The sequence below is a fragment of the Melanostigma gelatinosum genome, assembly GCF_949748355.1.
Source record: "Melanostigma gelatinosum genome assembly, chromosome: 14".
NCBI lineage: Eukaryota > Metazoa > Chordata > Actinopteri > Perciformes > Zoarcidae > Melanostigma > Melanostigma gelatinosum.
In genome coordinates this window covers 13019523-13037932 of record NC_136647.1, presented here as the reverse complement: position 1 = coordinate 13037932, position 18410 = coordinate 13019523, and the positions used below count along the sequence as shown (strand labels likewise).

Sequence of the window (18410 nt, the reverse complement as noted above, 5' to 3'; positions counted from 1 at the left end):
AGTTTGCAAGAAATCATTTTTCCAACTCTCGTTTTTTATTGCAATGCACAAGAACGGGTGCTTTCGGAGTGAATGCATACCTGTACAGTATTTATTGATCTCGATGGACCTTTTATAATATGATTGAAATCAATTATTCCTTCCTTTGTGCCCTCTGTGATGTTATTTACAACTATATTTGCACAATTGTTGCTAAAAGGATTGTTAAAATGTCATAATAAATTGATAAACATATTAATATACTGCACTTCTGGCATTTTGTTGTAGAACACCTCAAATGTATTTTATATACAGTGGTAATTCTTGAAAACGATGTTACTCCTCATTTCAAAATGACTTCAAGAACGCTGGCGAACACGAGTAAGTTAGGTACAAAAAAAGGTTTATTGTCATATTTACAGCCAGGGCATCAGGGATGTGATGAAAACACTCATTAATGAAGCGGCTCCCGGAAAGATAACAAAGCAGATAATGCACATTTTGCGTGATGTGAAAGCATTTTTGCTACAAAACCGTCTCGATCTCAACTCGGCTGTTGACGTCCCAGTAGCTTTGAGGATTATTGCATATTTTTACATGTCCCGACTGTGAAGGTTGCAGGCATCGGTTTGATGCTCACAGACTTTATAGGTTTATCTTGGGCAAGCGCTCTCAATATTATCTGCATTTCCAATTTTCCACTTTAAATCTTCAATACTCGTTGCACAAAATGTACTTGCAAGACGTACTCCTGTAAACCTCTTATATGTTAACTTAGTTCAACTTATTCTTCTCTGTTGAATTTCACATTCAATGATTTTGAATCATTTCAAATGAAGAATATTGGCTTTTTGATGGTTAATCTCAATCTCTTCAGTATATATAACAATAGGCAACATTCGTACAGGGGTGGGGGAAACTTATTGACCTTAAAACCATGATGGAATATTTGCATTCGTCTTTTACTTGCATGGTAGGGCAGAGAGGCTCGATCGTCAAAGTATGCTGACTTTTTAGTGAAAGACAAGCAACTTCCTTGTAGTGCTACAACCCCCCCCCCCCAAATATATCCTGACTGAGGTTGTAGGAGTTTGTGGGTCATTGTGGCCTCAAACCTTGGGGTAGTTTGTGATGACTAGGGATGCAACGATCCGACTTTTTCAGTCCCAATACCGACACCTGGGCTTTGGATATCGGCTGATACCGAGTACTGATCCGATACCAGTGTAAACTACCAGAATAAACTCTGTGCCCCGCCGTATGGAAGAAACCGGCCTCGTCCTTTTATGTGTAATGCAACATTAGGCTCGACTCAAACATTGCTTTCCTAACTTTGTAAAACAAAATAACAGATGAATACATAGATGTACATTTACAGAATTGTTATTTATTAATAGAATAATAAATCGTACACCTACAACTTGGTAAAAGAAAAAAAAAAGAAAATCCTCAAAAGTAACAGGAACTACAATTCAAGTGTAAACCGTTTAAATGCAGCAACAAATTGGTCAAAACTTAAACAGGAATAACCAGGATGTAATATATAGAGTAAATGAACACAACCTAATAGATTCAGTATCAGCCCGATATCCGATATCGATGCATCCATAATGATCACCACACAGACGGGTGGTGACTGCTGTTACTATTGTAATGAATGCAAAAAAATTAAAAATGTGTGAGAGACAACATGCAAAGATATAAATTGGGAAGCCCATCTCAATCCTGAGCCTTTGAGAGTTGGCGTCTGCAGGTTTATTGTAGGATTTGTATTACGGTTTGTAATAAACTGTCTGTAATAAACTGCTTGTAATAGCCACGTTTGTGTGTGTGTGAGAGAACTGGATGATGGGATCGTAGTGTCCAGCCTTTGCCGAGGATGCAGTCCCTCCTCAGTGATGCTGCCTCTTAGATAGGTACCTACACACACACACACACACAGACACATTCAGTACATATAATACTGATGATACTTCATATTTGTAGGTGCTACAAGCATGCGTTGTGTCAGTACTAAACTACACGTCATTACTGCTTAGCATACGTGTGCCTACCTCTCCCAGTGCTTATGGTTGAGTCCGCTGAAGTCCTCAAGCTTGGCTATTTCTTTGAGGTACTGAGCCAGTTTATAGAGTTCCCTGTCCTTCTCTCTGTTAAGATGGGCCTTCATGAAGGGTCGGATCTAACACACACACACACACACACTAGGATTCAGCAAAACCTGTGCTTAACGTTGACAATGATGAGGAAGAGGTGAAGGTCGAAAGCAATGACGATAATGCGGGCCCGCCTACCTTCAGTCCGTTCTGTGGGTTCATGAGGAAGTTTCGTCCGATGTCGTCAAACATAATGGTGTTCCTCCTGTTGTAAAATTCTTCGTACTTCCCCCATATCACTCCCAGGGGCTTCACCTGCATATGAGGATACAGTGCAAATAAAGGCACAATCTACAATCAGAAGTTAAACAAAAGGGAAGGAAACTGCACCACACAACTACATGTATATATAGATGCTTTCTTCTGCGGTGAAAGTAATAACAGCAGCAGTAAAACACAGCAATATCTTCATTTATGATCCGCTGTGTGCGTGTGTACTAACCTCCACAACCCCTCTCTTCGGGGTATGTACCGTAATCATTGCTGCACTGTCCAACATGAAGGTAATCTTGTAGTTCGGGTTGTCTGTCACCCCCAGCTCCTACACACAAACACACACACACACACAGGCAGTAGTGTTGTTTTCTGCTCCGATCTGTGTTTTAAATTGATTAACACTGCCATCTTTTGGCAAAAAGGGGTAAAGTACAGTAATGTTAGCAGTAGTGGAGCTTGAGCAACGACACAAAGAACACAACAAGTGGAATACTTACTTTCATTTTGGCATCAATCCACTTCATACTTGTAGCAGCTGAGGAGAGAAAGCATGTGTGTAAGACGTGTATTCTACAAGCACTGATTGCTGCGTAGCAGCACAGAGAGGAAATAAACAACTAAATGGCCATGAGATAGAAACTTAATAGATAAAAACAACAACAAAACTGTCCTACTGAGGGGGTCCAGTGGCCGATAGTTAAGACAAGTTCATCCTCCTACTCATCCAGAGTGATGCATGGCATTCAATCCAAATTCAGACCTTCACAAGAACAGACAAGGAGATACGTACACCAGATGACAATGTCATAGTCCTCATAGGCTGATGTCAGAAACTCGTGAAGGTAAGGTCTCATCAGCTCCTGACCCGTTTCCGCACACGACTTGTGATCTAAACACACATAGGTGGCAGACATCAATGCAACTGATAGGCTGTCAACATTTTAAATGTGTTCATAAAAGACTCAACCCTATGAACCTCACATATAACATATGCGTGCACACACACAAGGAGAAGAAGCAGTGGAGACGCAGTATCAAAGTAAATGTTGTGTAATGTGCAGTTGGAGTAAACGCACAGTGTTTGCTATTAGCGTGCTATGATTTAAGGCAAGGTTTCCCAGTCACATTCTGATCGAGACAAATGTCGGCGTCACTGTAACTCACCGAACAGCGTGTAGTCCACATCCAGTACCAGAAGCCTTTTGCCTTCTCTGGGAAGGTTCATCTCCTCCACCTTGTGGTCTTTCACTCTGCGGGCGATCTTTGCCAGATTCTCCTCTCTAGAAGAACAACATAGAACAACATCTGTCTCTCAGACACACACGGATACATTTCCTCTCACAAATGTCATCTTGCAGCCACACGCAAACACACTGTTACAATAACTAACCTGTTCTCCACATTAATGACCTCCTCCTCAATGTCAAAATCATTGACCACATCATCATTCTCTGGGGGAGGGGCTAAAACCTCTTCCTGCACAAAACAAAACAGTTGCCAATCAGCAAAGGGGAATCTCTAACACAACACAGTACATCAGCAAATACTAAGACTTTAGATCACACCATCGTCAACAAGTAGCAGCAGCATCATCACCTAACAACCCACTTACTGAACACATGATTAAAGCTAGTTAGTGACCGTAAGAAAGCATGCTCATACTGTCACTCTTTCAATAACTGTCATGTTTCATTAAACTACAAATTAGCCGGTCACTCGGGCACATTGCCAGTTGACTGGGCAACTAGTCCTTAGTCCCAAGCTGATATCTTTGAAGCCCCCCACCACCTACCAGGCTCTCCTCTCTGGTACCCATCATCATGATCTTAGTGTTGGGCTTCAGCTTCAGGGAGCCCAGCTTCACCTCATCCTCTGCAGGTTTACCTGGAGAAAGAACAGAAGGCGAAGAGTGTGAGATTCACTCAAGAGAGAAGTTACTGAGATATAGTTAACAATAATGCAAATGCACAAAGGGAGATAATGTCCCGATATCTTGTCCACCTGTTTTGGATATCATATGTTATTTTTTACGCTAGCTCCACCAGGTTGTGACCACAGATGCCCGCTCACCTTTGATCTTGAGTCCCAGTAGTTTCTGTCTCTCTGGCAGCACCCCAGTCAAGGTCTTAATGGACTGTTTCAGGTCCATCACCGTGTCCTCCTCAGACAGAGAACTGATGGAGTACTCCTGACCTCCCCACTTTATGATCACTGATACAGCCATGGCACACACGGGCTCTTCACACACACACACACACACACACACACACACACACACACAAACAGACACACACACACACACACTCGGCTGCAGCTGGAGTTAGGTATGCACGCGCACAGACGAGTGCACACACTTCGAAGCAAAAATGTTTCCAGCTAGAGCAACAAACATGCACGCGTCCACCTTGCAGAGAGATAGAGAGAGAGAGAGAGAGAGAGAGAGAGAGAGAGAGAGAGAGAGAGAGAGAGAGAGAGAGAGAGAGAGAGAGAGAGAGAGAGAGAGAGATTCAAGACACATCGGCAAAAATGCCACCTAATCGAAGCAGTCCCTTTGACGGTCTATGATGTTGATATTTTTAGCATGAGATGGCTAACACTAGACTAGCAACGCGCGAGGCAACGAGACAACTAGCTAGCATTAGCTGACGAGGCTAGTTGCACGGTTTGGGTGTCCTCACCTGGGAGAGCAAGCTGTCATGTAACGCTGGACCAACGCTGTCAGATTCCCTCTGAAAGTTGAATGAATCAGTGAAGTTTGCCGTTCAGTTTCATTCATCGAGCGGCGCACACTCTGTTCTTCCTTGCGTCCCGAATCTTGCCGCCGGTAGTGACGTAGGGGAAAAAAAAAAACAACCTTTGTTACCATAGTGACCATATTATAATAGATTAACATAAACCTGTTTGATAATAGTTTCCACCGACTTCTAGTAAAGAGAAGAGAATAACGCTTTATACCACTAAATCAACATTATGTGCGGCTTATTTATTTTTTCAGACCATTTCTCTGATTGATCACAAATGTGTTTACACTTCCTGCATATGTACATATACATACATACTTACATATAAATAAATATATATATATATATATATATATATATATATAAATATATATATATATATATATATATATATATATATATATATATATATATATATATATATATATATATATATATATATATATATATATATATATATATATATATATATATATATATATATATATATGGACTATGTAGCTTAATGTCAAATCAGATGAGATAGTTACTAAAGAACTTTTATGAAAAACAGATTTTGCGCACATTATTATCCATTTGACAAACACCCCTAAATTACAAATCCGGGCAAAAGTAGCAGTGATACAGGTATCATACATTATCCTGGTAAAAGGACACCACCTCTAGTGCAGTGAATGAAATAGGGTCATATATTCCAGTATATTCCAGTTAAATTGCCTGTCATAGAGTCTCATGACAGCAGAGCATATCACCTGCTAATAAACCCTACTTTTAGGGTCATGTTTTAATCCCTTGAGTGTTGATTTGGATTCCCATTAGTTAGTATTACGCCTCTTCTTACGGCCCATATTATATTAAAATATACACTATAATTCACAGATTTAACACTTACATTGTATACAGTAAATAAACACTTTAACAATATCACCAAAGCAGTGACAATATCATCATGTCTCTTGCATTGAACATAACTATCACTATAACCTATAGCAGGGATTGACCTCCACCCACCATCTGGTCACATTCACAAATCAAATAAGCGTTTACTTGATAAATATCCAGGGCTCGTAAGGAAAACAATGCCTCATAAAGGTCAAAGTGCATTCTGTAGGAGCCAAACTAGCTTTATTTTCCAGTGATATATCAAGCACGAGGCCAAGAGATGTAATGGGACGAACTACATTGCGCATGCGCAGCCTCTTCGGGTACTTTGGGGTAATGGCTGCGAGGTGAGATGAGCGGATCGGCCGCTTCCTTTGAGCGTGAGGCGCTTCCATCGAGAGGACCGTTAACTCGGGCTGTGCCGAGTTAAAATGGTCGATATCCGACCCGAAAAAGCATCCCAAAAAACGTTGTACATATTGCGAACATCTTCTTCAAATGTAAGTTCTCTCTCTTTTCTTCTTGTTAGCCTTTGGCAGGACGTCATAGCTAGCTCGGGAACTAACGTTACCAGTCCTCCTGCTAAGCTAAGCTAACGTTACAGTTTGTTACGTTAATCTTCAACGTCTGCTTGCATGTGACCGCGGTGTCTAACGCGACAGCGTTAGAAGCTAACCAAGGCGTCGGGTGTGATTTTATTCTCCGTTGTGTTGGAGTGAGCTCGGTTGTTGACAGTCGCTAACGGATGCTAGCTGACTACGTTAGCATGAATTGTTGGCTCTGTGCCTGCTGCCTGCTCGATGCAGCTCATCATCTCTGCTCGTTATACTGTTATAAGCTATGCTACCACTTTGACACATCGCACCGAACCCGTTCATTAGCTTCATCAGCCCCATGATGTATTACTGCAACGTACAAACCAAGGCTAGTTAGCAATGTGTTTCAGTCCTTCTGCGGCGGAGCGAAGAGAAGAGATTGTCTTTCTTCCGTCAAGACGGAGGGGTTACTAGAGTTCATACCACGATCGATGCCGCACTCACTCATCCACAACCTTCTGTAGTGAAGATGTTTCAGTAAACAATTAACATCAATACACCTGAGACCAAACCCAACCACACCATGCCCCGCAGCGGCTAGTGGATTACGACATATACGTTAATAATACAGTGCTAGACGTCCGCGTTATATAAGCTGTGGTTTCTGCGAAGTGATCTCTCGCTCTGGCCGGTAATAGTCGTGGTGAATTTAGAGTTATGTAAGTTATCAGGGCCCCGGGATACAGGAATATTAATGGATGGAAACTCCAGTCCCATGCATCGTAACGGGATTGGAAACTTTGTCTTGTAAGTGCCACCAGTGGCTTAAAGTAGTTACGATGGGCCCCAGTCCACACTATTATGATAGGCCTGAATGCACGCTAGTTATACCAGTTATGACACACACACACACACAGCAACGTCCTATCACATGCTCAAATAGAGACTTGACAATGGACAATTATACAAATTATTAATTGAATTGATTATATATATATAGATATATATAGATAGGTATATGTATATGTGTATATATATATATGTATATATACATATATATATAATTTTGAAAAACACTAACTCCTACTTAAGGCAAAGTATATAATTGTAACATACTTAAGTAGAGGGGAATGAAAATAACTTAGCAATACAACATCTAGACTGTTGTGCAGTTAAGTTAATGTTGACTCCAACACAATAAGTAGATTACAAAAGTGTGAAGTAAGTACGGTATAAGTTCACAATGGCATTCCTAAATTTTCATTGACAAATATGGAACTGTATAGTCTCTTCAATGTAAGCTGATTATATGCAAATGAAATATTTGCTCTTTGAGGACATGCATGTATAAACAGTGTTGCAGTTTGGTGATAGATGGTAGAAACAGAAAGATGAACAAATGTCAAATGCAAGGACTGACATAAAAGTAGAAAATAATCCCCTTTATCCCTCTAATGTTAACCATTAGAGATTTTTCCATAAAGAGGTAGGTACCCCATAAATATCTAAAAATTTATATTTGGCCTTTGCGCGAGGGTGATGTTGCGAATCAATGAGCTCCACAGTTGTATGGCAATATTGGACATCTGGATCAATATGATTTTATATTATCCCATCTGTTTTGTAAATAAATGTTTTCTCACTTGAATTTTCTAAAATGTACAGGCTATATCAATATTGTGAAATAAAATCTCACATACTGTAACCAACGTTGCCTTCTACTGGACAGTTTTGTAAAAAAAGAAAAGAAATACTATTAAATGTATGCTGTAGAAATAAACAGAACAGTGTGTGAACAAATGAGGAAACATACTTTATATGAAATAAGCAGATTTTGTGTGAGTGCCTAATTCATCAAGCCTGACATGAAGCAGCACCCGAAAGAGTTTGTTCCACTGTTGCTAGTTCAGTGACGTTTAGTGCAGTCGGTTGGTGTGTGAAGCAAACAGAAAGGCCTGTTTACCTCCGCATGAGCTTCAATGTGGATTGATTAGTGAATGTAATGTCAGTGGTGTTTAGTATCGTTGACTTCACCGACTGATGATGTAACTGATCACGTGGTGGATGAATACGATTTGTCTCTGCCAAATTAGTTTTCATTTGTATAAGTTATAATGTTGTTTTTCAGTGATTATGCAACTAGTAGATATCCCAAAAATATCAAAAGGCTTATTTAAATGTTATGCATACATTTCAAACTATCAGATGCAGGAGAACATTCGCTGGGTAGTTCAGTTTATCTTTACTGCCACTCTTGGGTCATGGAATAGTCAGCAGTTCGTTTGTTTGACATGCACTTCACTGTTGCCTGTGGATGACAGGCTGTTTTCATCTTGATCTGTCTCTCTCTCTCCACCTCCCTGTGAGCTCTCGTCACTCCCCAGCCCAGTCCTCCATCTTTCATCTTCTTTCTTCTCCTCCTATGTCACTGCTTCCTATCTCCCGTGCATCCTGTTCAACATCTGTTTGTGCGTTGTCCCTCTTCTCCGCAGTGCGCCCACTGTCAACATCCCGTCTTAGTGGTCAGTTCTGCCTGCCGATCCGAGGTTAAGCTGAGGCCATGGCAGTGAAGGGCCGCGTAGAGGCGGTGCTCAATGTGGGCCTGCGTGTTCCCAGCATCATGCTGCTGGACGTCCTTTACCGCTGGGACGTCAGCTCCTTCTTCCAGAAGATCCAGCGGTCCAGCCTGTCCAACAACCCCCTGTTCCAGTACAAATACCTGGCACTCTACCTGCACTACGTAGGTCAGTGTTGGTGCCTCTCTCGCTCTCTCGCTGGCTGGCTGGCTGGCTGGCTGGCTGGCTCTCACACACACACACACACAGTCTGTCCCAGTACAAATACTTCTCCCCCTGTATAAACACTTCTTAGAGGATTAGTGTAAAACAAACACATTACACAAATGCTTTGCTCATTTTACACATTTGCATGTAACGTGTGTAAACAGCTGTGGCCGTTGGCCCGTCAATGTTAGCGTGACCTTTATTAGGTGTTGTGTGTGTGTGCTATTTGACAATCAGCTTAAGTAGCTCCTTTCCCACTGGCTTTATCAGTTGGTCAGAGCCAGCAGTCACGATGTTACCTCTCTTGGTTGGATTTGCATGGTTTCTTTTCTTTTTTCCCTCCATTTAACAAAGTCAGGCCTTTGTACCAACTCAGTCAGTTTCAGAATGCACAGACATGGTGGTAGGCAGTAAGCCATGTGGCTCCGCTTGGTACTGATTTCAGCACAGTCAGGAGGGATTGTTTGGCACGACGACACGTGGAGTGTGGCCAAAACTCAAATCTGATTTATCCTTCGGTAGAATTAATTTTAAAAAAAAGATGGATGTCTCCTGAAAACAAGTTTTTCTCTTCCAGCTGTGCGGTTCTTGCCCCAGCAGTGGCATTATCAATCAGAGTTGGTGTGAAAACAGTGTTAAGTGTGTCGGTAACGCTGTCAAACGGAAGGAAAGGATTTAGTTGGTGCAAGAAAACAGAAAGAGAACAAAGAAAAAGGCTTTTTCAGAGTGCCAACCTTCATCAACACTGAACTGTTGTCCAATTTTTCTCAATGGTCTGTTGACGAATTCCCCATGCACTTCTGTTTATTTTCACCTGCCAGTGAAAAGCTTCACAAAGAGATAAAAATGCAAGTTGGAGTTAACACCATTCCCCCCTGATTCCTAGTAACAGTGTCTGCGATGGTGTCGCTCGTGTTCACTTAACTTTTAAGTAAAATGTAGTTTTAAAGTCTGCATCTCATAACAGTGCAGTTCAGCTAAAATAGTCTTGTGATCGTGGAAATCCCATTTTTGGTTCACCACAATTCTCCCTTGTGTCAAAGTGGATTCATCCACCAACTTCTACAGAAATCCATAACTGATTGACGTATTCTGCTGACAGTCAGACAGACAAGCTGGCAAAAACATAACCTCAGCGGGGAAAGTCGGGAGGAACACATTCCTCATTAGCGGCGAAACGTGGCTTTCAAACCAACCTTCCTCGCCGTGTCCCCGGATAGAACTCTTTTGCTGGATGGATGCTTGTTTTGTAACAAGTAATTTCCACCGAAGTCAAATGTTGTGTAGCGACACGGTTTACAAGCGTAGCCCCGTTTAACAGAACGCATCCCAGAACACACTACATGGAGAAAGAGCCTTGAACCAGATTGCCACAGAGCCAATTGTGAAGACATAAACAAGGTCTCACAGTCTGATGGACAGTCACAGTGATGTGACGGTGACTCAGCAAAGTCAGACTGCGATTTGACCGAGCTAAAAGAAAACCGACAAGCACAGTGTTCTGTGTGTGTGTGTGTGTGTGTGTGTGTGCGCAGACTTTGCTGCAGTTGGTTAATGAGCCAATATGCTTGGTATGTGCTGATGGGCGCTGTGGGTGGACAGACAAAAAAAAAAGGGAGGGAGAGAGAGGCAGTAAAACCAAAGGAACTATTGCTATGCACTGAGGAGTTTTTTTGGCCACGGTTTTAGGAAGTAGACTGGTGCGATGACACACATACGTACACATTAAGTGTATCACTTTCGTGTCGAAAACGCAAACGGGGAGCAACAGAGATTCTTTGGTAATTCGTGTATCGCCACTTTTTTACTTCATGCTGGTTTTGCTGTTTTTTTGTTTTTTGTGTGTGTGTTTTTGTTTGTCTATGTCACAGGTTACATCCTCAGCCTGGTACTCCTGACTCTGCCTCGTCAGCACCTGGTTAAACTCTACCTGTATGTCCTCACGGCCCTGCTGCTGTTTGCTGGTCACCAAGTCTCACGGTACACACACACACACACACACAAGTAGACCAGTATACGTGGTTATATTTATGCCACACTGTTTTCATTGTTGGATTGACGAGGGCACCGTAATCTTTAGTGAGCGTTCACTGTAAGCTATGATGCACGATATCCTTTTCAAGGCATTTGCTCTCAGTGTATATCACCAGCTGGTGTGAGTTGTCCTTGTGCTGGTTGAGATGAAAGGCTAGACATCTCTTGTGTTGAGCTACAGGTCAGTGGTACAGAATCAGTCACAATAGGTTTCCCTGTACATTGAACATTTTGACCTCTCTTTCTCAGGGATTATGTCCGCAGTGAACTGGATTCCGGCTACGAAGGACCTGTCTACCTGGAACCTCTCTCCATTAACAGATTCACCACTGCACTCATTGGTATAATAAGACACACTGGTGCAGTATACATGACGTGGCACGGCCGCGTCGTGCACAGACCCAAACATAGGCAGGCTGATGTAGTTCAGCGGCTCCTTTCCGAGCTCACGGGATACTGTTCCAATATTCCAAATTGATGTTTCTTTCCCCTCTCCGTCGTGGTCGCCCATGCATCTGGAAAGTCTCAAAGCATGGAAAGAATGACGTAGATCTCCTGTCACTTGTAGTACTGCAATATACTGAGCAACTAAATTGAAAAAGCATCTCTTTAAGGTCACATCACCTCGTCGCTCTCGGCATGAATCTTACTGATCCCCCTGTACTGCGAAGGCTCGGCCATGTTGAAATAGATAACGTTAGGAGTTGGTCTATAGGAGAGTAGATATAGAGTCTCCTGTGCTATAAATAGACCACACTGAGTGCTGATGTTACCGCACAGTGAAAGCCTGAGAAAGTAAAAATGACAGAGACAGAGACAGGTTTGTGTGTACACACACAGGTTTGTGTGTACACACACAGGTTTGTGTGTCTTCCTTCCGGTTTATCTTCTCTGATCTTCTTTCAGGTCAGCTGGTGGTGTGTACGCTATGTTCCTGTGTGATGCAGACCAAGAGGATTTGGCTGTTCTCTGCTCACCTGCTCCCTCTGGTGGCCAGACTGTGTCTGGTCCCTCTAGAGACCATTGTTTTCATCAATAAATTCTCCATGATCTTCACTGGCCTGGAGGTCATTTACTTCCTGGCCTCTAACTTGTTGGTACCGTACAACCTGGCCAAGACGGCCTACAGGGAGCTGGCCCAGGTAATGAAGTAGCTTTGTGGCCAATGTTTTTTTTTTTTTTGATGACTGAGAGATTTCCCTCACATGTAATATTAATGTTATTCTTATTTCTACCCTCTGTCCCCCAGGTGGTGGAAGTGTACGGGCTGCTTGCGTTGGGTATGTCTCTCTGGAACCAGCTGGTCCTTCCAGTACTCTTCATGTGTTTCTGGCTACTGCTGTTCGCTTTGCAGATCTACTCCTACTTCAGCACCAGAGACCAGCCTACCTCAAGGGAGAGGCTCCTTTTCCTCTTTCTCACCAGGTAGGACCGTAAGCGTTGGTCAGGCTGTGTGGGGCCTTAATGATTGAATACCACAGATATGTTTCATATGTGAACAGGTTATGATGGAGCTACTTGGAATATAGAACGAGTGTTTGCTTACCTTGTCTTGACTCTTCTCCATGTCCTCAGTATTGCAGAGTGTTGTAGTACACCATACTCCCTTCTGGGTCTGGTTTTCACCGTCTCCTTCATCGCTCTGGGAGTTCTCACACTCTGCAAGTTCTACCTGCAAGGCTACAGAGCCTTTATGAATGACAACACCATGCACAGGTCAGTTTGTGCATCCGTCAGCATGTGTTGGTTCGTTGAGGGTGTCTATTGGTATGTTGCTTTACTCTCAATCCCTTTACATGGTTGTTCTACTGTCTGTCTGTGCAGAGGGATGACAGAAGGCATCACCCTGCTGATCCTCGCTGTCCAGACGGGCCTCATCGAGCTTCAAGTCATCCACCGAGCCTTCCTCCTCTCCATCATCCTCTTCATCGTTGTTGCTTCTATCCTGCAGTCCATGCTGGAGATAGCTGACCCCATAGTCCTGGCCCTGGGAGCATCGAGAGACAAGTAAATACATTCAGCTTACATCTCTTTTTTTTTTAAATTATTTTTCATCACCGATTTTATAATCCTCAATCTCCCACCTCCGTCTGTCCTTTAGGAGTTTGTGGAAACACTTCAGAGCGGTGTCTCTGTGTCTCTTCCTGCTGATCTTTCCAGCCTACATGGCCTATATGATCTGTCAGTTCTTCCACATGGACTTCTGGCTACTCATCATCATCTCCTCCTCCATCCTCACATCACTGCAGGTAACACACAAGCAGACACACACACAAACACACTGTTAGAACATCACATTGCTATAGATGTAGTTGATTTGTCTCAATTTGTAGACAGAGCATAATATAAGTCCTGTCTCTAAAGTTCACCTGTTTTACCCACTTTTACCTGTTGATGATGAAGCATCTGTGATGGATTCTTGAAGACGCTCTCTTACGTCGCCCTCAGGTACTCGGCACTCTGCTGATCTACATTCTCTTCATGGTGGAGGAGTTTCAAAAGGCTCCAGTCGAGAACATGGATGAAGTCATCTACTGCGTCAACGGGACGTACCGCTTGCTGGAGTTCCTGGTGAGTGGACACGCATGAACACACGATATAGAGTGACACGAGGGAGCACAAATGAGAAAGCAGCATGTGACAAAGGCGGTTTCTTTGTTGACGCGCAATATTGCTTAGATGGCATTGACGTGTGTTTACCTCCCTTGCCAGGTCGCGGTGTGTGTGGTGTGCTACGGCGTGTCAGAGACGGTGTTCGGGGAGTGGAGTGTGATGGGCAGCACCATCATCCTGGTCCACTCGTATTATAACGTGTGGCTCAGAGCCCAGCTGGGTTGGCAGAGCTTCCTTCTCAGGAGAGATGCTGTGAACAAGATCAAAAGCCTCCCCACGGCCAGCAACACACAGCTGGAACAGTACAACGACATCTGTGCTATCTGCTACCAGGTAGGAACTGGCTTCGTGTGTTTGTGGTTTATCTTAATAGAGTGCATGGCCAGGAATACATTCAAGGCTTCAAGTTAAAGCTTGGCTAATGAAATGTCAAAGGAAACATAACGATGTTTATGTGCTCATCCCTTCCAGGACATGAACAACGCTGTGATCACTCCGTGCAGTCATTTCTTCCATGCTGGCTGTCTGAAGAAATGGCTTTATGTCCAGGAGACGTGCCCCCTCTGCCACTCGCAACTAAAGAGCCAATCGCCAACCACCAACCAAGACGCCCCGGCAGCCAATCAGAGCCCCGCAGGGCAAGAAGACGTAGCCGCGGTGGATAAGAAGCCGAAAGATGGCGCGAAGAGGGAGGGAACAGCGGCGCAGGAGGGAGGTAATGGACCTGCCACGTCAGCTGGAGAAAGCTCCTCCTCTGGTGGGCCCTCTAGTCCCCAGCACCTGGCCCAGACTCCATCATCCGCTTCCTCGTCCCCTTCCCCACTTGTGACTGAATCTCAGAAGCAGTCGCTCACGGATCAGCCTTCTTTGTCTTCCACCTGTTCCTCTGCCACAACGGACATGCTCTCCTCTCCTCCATCTCTCTCCCACTCCTCCCCCTCACAGCCGGTGGTCCAGGCAGACATGACCCCGGCTCGACCCGAGCCCGCCCCTCAACTAAGCCGATGCTTCTTATTCGACAGCGAGGAGTCACCTGCTGGTCCATCATGGCAGCTTGAGCAGCCCACCTCGCCTCCTCCATGCAGCCTCTGAGCCTCATTGTAACACACACACCACATACGTGCATGCACATATAAACACACAATCTAAATACTCTATCTGCTAATATTCTGCCTATATTCTACTTATCCAGCGGTTGGCTATCCCATCATGTCAGAAAATTCAACTCGTAAAAACCAAAACAATCTCTCAACAGACATTCATCGCTCAACAGTAAGACAGGCGATTGTCTTGGACCAGTGCATTTAAAAATGTGTTTAACTTTCATGCCAGCAATGATTTCATTCTCCATTCAACACAAGAACAGCAACGCAGTGATCTCATTGGAAAACTAATTGGTAGGTCGACATCATGTCCACGAAATGTGAAATCCTGAATGAAACTAAAGGACCACATCAGACATTTAGACCGATGATGACATTTCTAAAAGTCCTGCTTATGTCCCTCTCATTTCATGTGATGGTTGCTCCCATCATGCCTTTTTGTTTGTGCAGCGTCGCTCTCACTGCTGTACTTGTCTTAGTGTTTGGGTTTTGTCTGTAGTCCTGTACGTGCCATGATCTAACGAGGAGCGGGTCGGAGGTCTGGAGAGTCCCGGTGGGCCAGCGACGGCTGATGGTCGTTTCATGAAGTTACAGATTTCTGACTTTTTGTTTTCGGTTTCCACTGTTGGATGACAGTCGCTCTGTGTATTGGTGGACACACTGAGCGTTAGCAGAGACTGAATGTTGCTTCTTGAGGCCGTCACGTAACCTGAAGCCTGGCGCTAAGCAGAGGATACATGGTGGGGGTCTACTTAAGTGTGTGAACAAATCAAAGGGTTCACATGGGAGAACTAATTCATTTCTCGATTATATGTCTTCAATATTTGATTCAAACTTGTTTGGCTGGTCCCAGCAAAAAAAAAAAAAAAAACAGTTCTACTCCTCATCGCCAAACTTTTGTATTACTGTTAAAGAGATGCTATTTTTAAGATCATTTAATACGTTATGCTTTATTGGACAGCCCTGCACTGCAGACGGACTGAGAATACAGGAGAGAAAGACGGAGGAGGGAGATAACAGAGGCCGCAGTTTGTATTTGAACCTTTCAGCATTGGGAGAATTAGCCCACAAACTATTGAGTCGTCTGCTTTACTTTACATTCATGGTACTCGCCCGCACTCACCTTGCTGAGCTCGGCTGATTCACAAACGCATTTAACCAGTCCACACTCAAGTTTCCCAACGAGCCAGCGATGGTTGAGACTCATTCTCATCATCATCGCAGGAGCCAATCACCTCGCTCCAGCCATTTTTTTTATTGATTATAAACGAATCACATCGAAGCACCTTGACCATCACTATCCTCCTGCTGCTCAGTCACTTCACTCCATGAAATGTTACCACCAGCAGATTGAGTCACTTGATAGTAGAGCTTTTTGTTTAGGTTTTTTCCACATGTTAGCACACTAGTTCTGTCGACTCCTTTGCTCAGCTAATGAAGCCGGACCGGGAGCAGTGTGTGTGTTGAAGAGTTTATTGAAAACTAAAACTTGAGAATGCCGAGTCCTGATGCACGCTTATATGTAGAGCTTGCACGCTGCCACTATAACCACAGCATTCATTTGTTTTGTTTTTCGCCAATGTGCTCTATCCTTGCTACCAATTTTATTTTTCTTGGGAGGAAAGGGGGGGGGGGGGTTGTCTTTGCACTAATGTCATTTATACTAGCAACGCTCCACAGCTGTTCTGTGGCTGTGAGCAACCAAATACCCACTGATGTGCATTTGTGTACGAGGAAACAGCCCAATCTGTTTGTGTGTAATGTGTGTGTGTGTGTGTGTGTGTGTGTGTGTGTATATATGTATATCTATGTATGTGTATATATGTATATATACACATACATACATACACACATATGTATATATGTTTCTCTGTATGGCATCTATATTAAACCAGAGGAGTGTTGATATATGAATAAGATCGGGGCTTGACTCCTCCAAAGCTTCCCGAGTGGTTCGGTGTTCTTTGTTACTTTACATGCCTGTGAACAAAGAGGAACTTCTCTCTAAGAAGCTCTCGGAGAACCCAAGCCCTCCTGATCTGAGACCAGCCAGTGTTACTGCGTCTCCGGTCTGTATGACGCGTCCTCGAGCTGGTGTGATCGCTCCGGTGCCCTCTGTTAGGAGTGGGATCAGCAACGGCGCAGACGGACAGGAGACGCACTAGTTAACCCTCAAAGTATTACTTACTACCACTATTACTAAAGGTCTTATTACTATGAATGACTTACTTGTTGACGTTTGGAAAGCGTTGGCCGCAGGGCAGAGAATGAATACATAATCAATGTAGGATCGAACCCGGCCAACGCTGTTTAACTGCGTTTCTTTTTTTAAGATATGAAATGTAGAGTTTGATGTATTTTGCACATGTTCCTCTGAAAGGTGAACATAAGGACTTTCTGTATTCTTGAACGAGTCGTTGTCATTTTCTTATCAGCGCCATTGGCGACCGTATGGGACTTTTGCATTGCGGTGTTAATCGGGAAATAACTGGCAGAGAAGCCTGTTCAGCTGTTGATTCCAGACGTGGATGCAGCGGTTGCCGTCACTCCCCAGGCAATGACCTGTGACATATCTTTTAATACTGTCGAGGACAGTTTAACATGTTACATATTTTCAAACTAAAGAATTTCAGTCTTTAAAATGCATTATTTGCATTACAAGGCATTGACTTAAAGTAACATTATAAAAACAAGCCAATATGACCTAAATGTCCCGATATTTCTTACACTGTAACGGTTAATGTATATTCATTTAAAATTGCCTCCATTGAGTTTGAGTAACCAGGAGGAACAAAAAAATCCCTGTAGTCGATATGAAAGAAGTCAATCCCTCATCTGAAACTGTGTTCGTTGATCATGTTTAGGGCTGCTCTGACCGAGATGCCCGCCAGAGATTTGTTCATTTTTCTTCTTACTTCTTTTGTCTTAATTCATTTTTTCCACGCTCACATTTAGGACCTGCTCTGTAAGACTCTGAATGCCAGGTGTATTCTGTTAGAACACTCCACGGGTGTTTTTTATGCCTGGCATTGCCTTGGTTATTTTACAAAAATTGAATGTCAGAAATAAAATGAACCATCCACTTTGGATTCAGCCTTTATTTCATTTGGAGTTTACAATGTATTGTGTAACTGCATGAACATGCACTTTTGTCGACATGTGTGACATGGTAATCAGTACTAGTATTATTACTATTGTATATTAGTATTATATACAAGGTAAAATGACATGCAGTTCATCAAATATGGATCATGTTTAAAAAGGTGATAGCATTTTAACAGGAAGGAGATCTTAGTGATGTCGTTCATATTTACAGAGGTATAAAAAAAAATGGAGTAACATTTCACCATGCATGTATTTTGTATTA

At 43.1% G+C, this 18410-nt stretch overlaps 2 protein-coding genes across 4 annotated transcripts; one reads left to right on the top strand and one right to left on the bottom strand.

The window, feature by feature from the left end:
* Positions 1-1280: 1280 nt before the first annotated feature.
* ublcp1 (ubiquitin-like domain containing CTD phosphatase 1) lies at positions 1281-5157 on the bottom strand. 3 transcript variants are annotated; one of them, XR_013772564.1, is made up of 11 exons: positions 5030-5112; positions 4422-4755; positions 4144-4235; positions 3742-3827; positions 3516-3631; positions 3142-3240; positions 2849-2886; positions 2578-2676; positions 2274-2390; positions 2034-2183; positions 1281-1899 (listed from the first exon to the last, which is right to left on the bottom strand). XR_013772564.1 is itself a non-coding variant. In XM_079283106.1 (11 exons), exons 2-11 carry the CDS (start codon positions 4573-4575, stop codon positions 1872-1874), a joined length of 957 nt encoding a protein of 318 aa, XP_079139232.1. In that variant the 5' UTR covers positions 4576-4727; positions 5030-5157; the 3' UTR covers positions 1281-1871. The 3 variants fall into 3 exon arrangements, 2 of the variants coding, with proteins under 2 accessions (XP_079139232.1, XP_079139231.1); XM_079283106.1 differs by having other exon boundaries at positions 2034-2161; positions 4422-4727; positions 5030-5157; XM_079283105.1 differs by having other exon boundaries at positions 2034-2161.
* A 1153-nt stretch (positions 5158-6310) lies between these two features.
* LOC306787796 (RING finger protein 145-like) lies at positions 6311-18130 on the top strand. Its single transcript, XM_079283077.1, has 12 exons — positions 6311-6474; positions 9003-9254; positions 11165-11273; positions 11577-11668; positions 12234-12469; positions 12577-12752; positions 12903-13043; positions 13152-13334; positions 13429-13576; positions 13776-13898; positions 14040-14273; positions 14412-18130. The coding sequence occupies exons 2-12, from the start codon at positions 9071-9073 to the stop codon at positions 15030-15032; spliced, it is 2247 nt and encodes a 748-aa protein (XP_079139203.1). The 5' UTR covers positions 6311-6474; positions 9003-9070; the 3' UTR covers positions 15033-18130.
* The last annotated feature ends 280 nt before the right edge of the window (positions 18131-18410 follow it).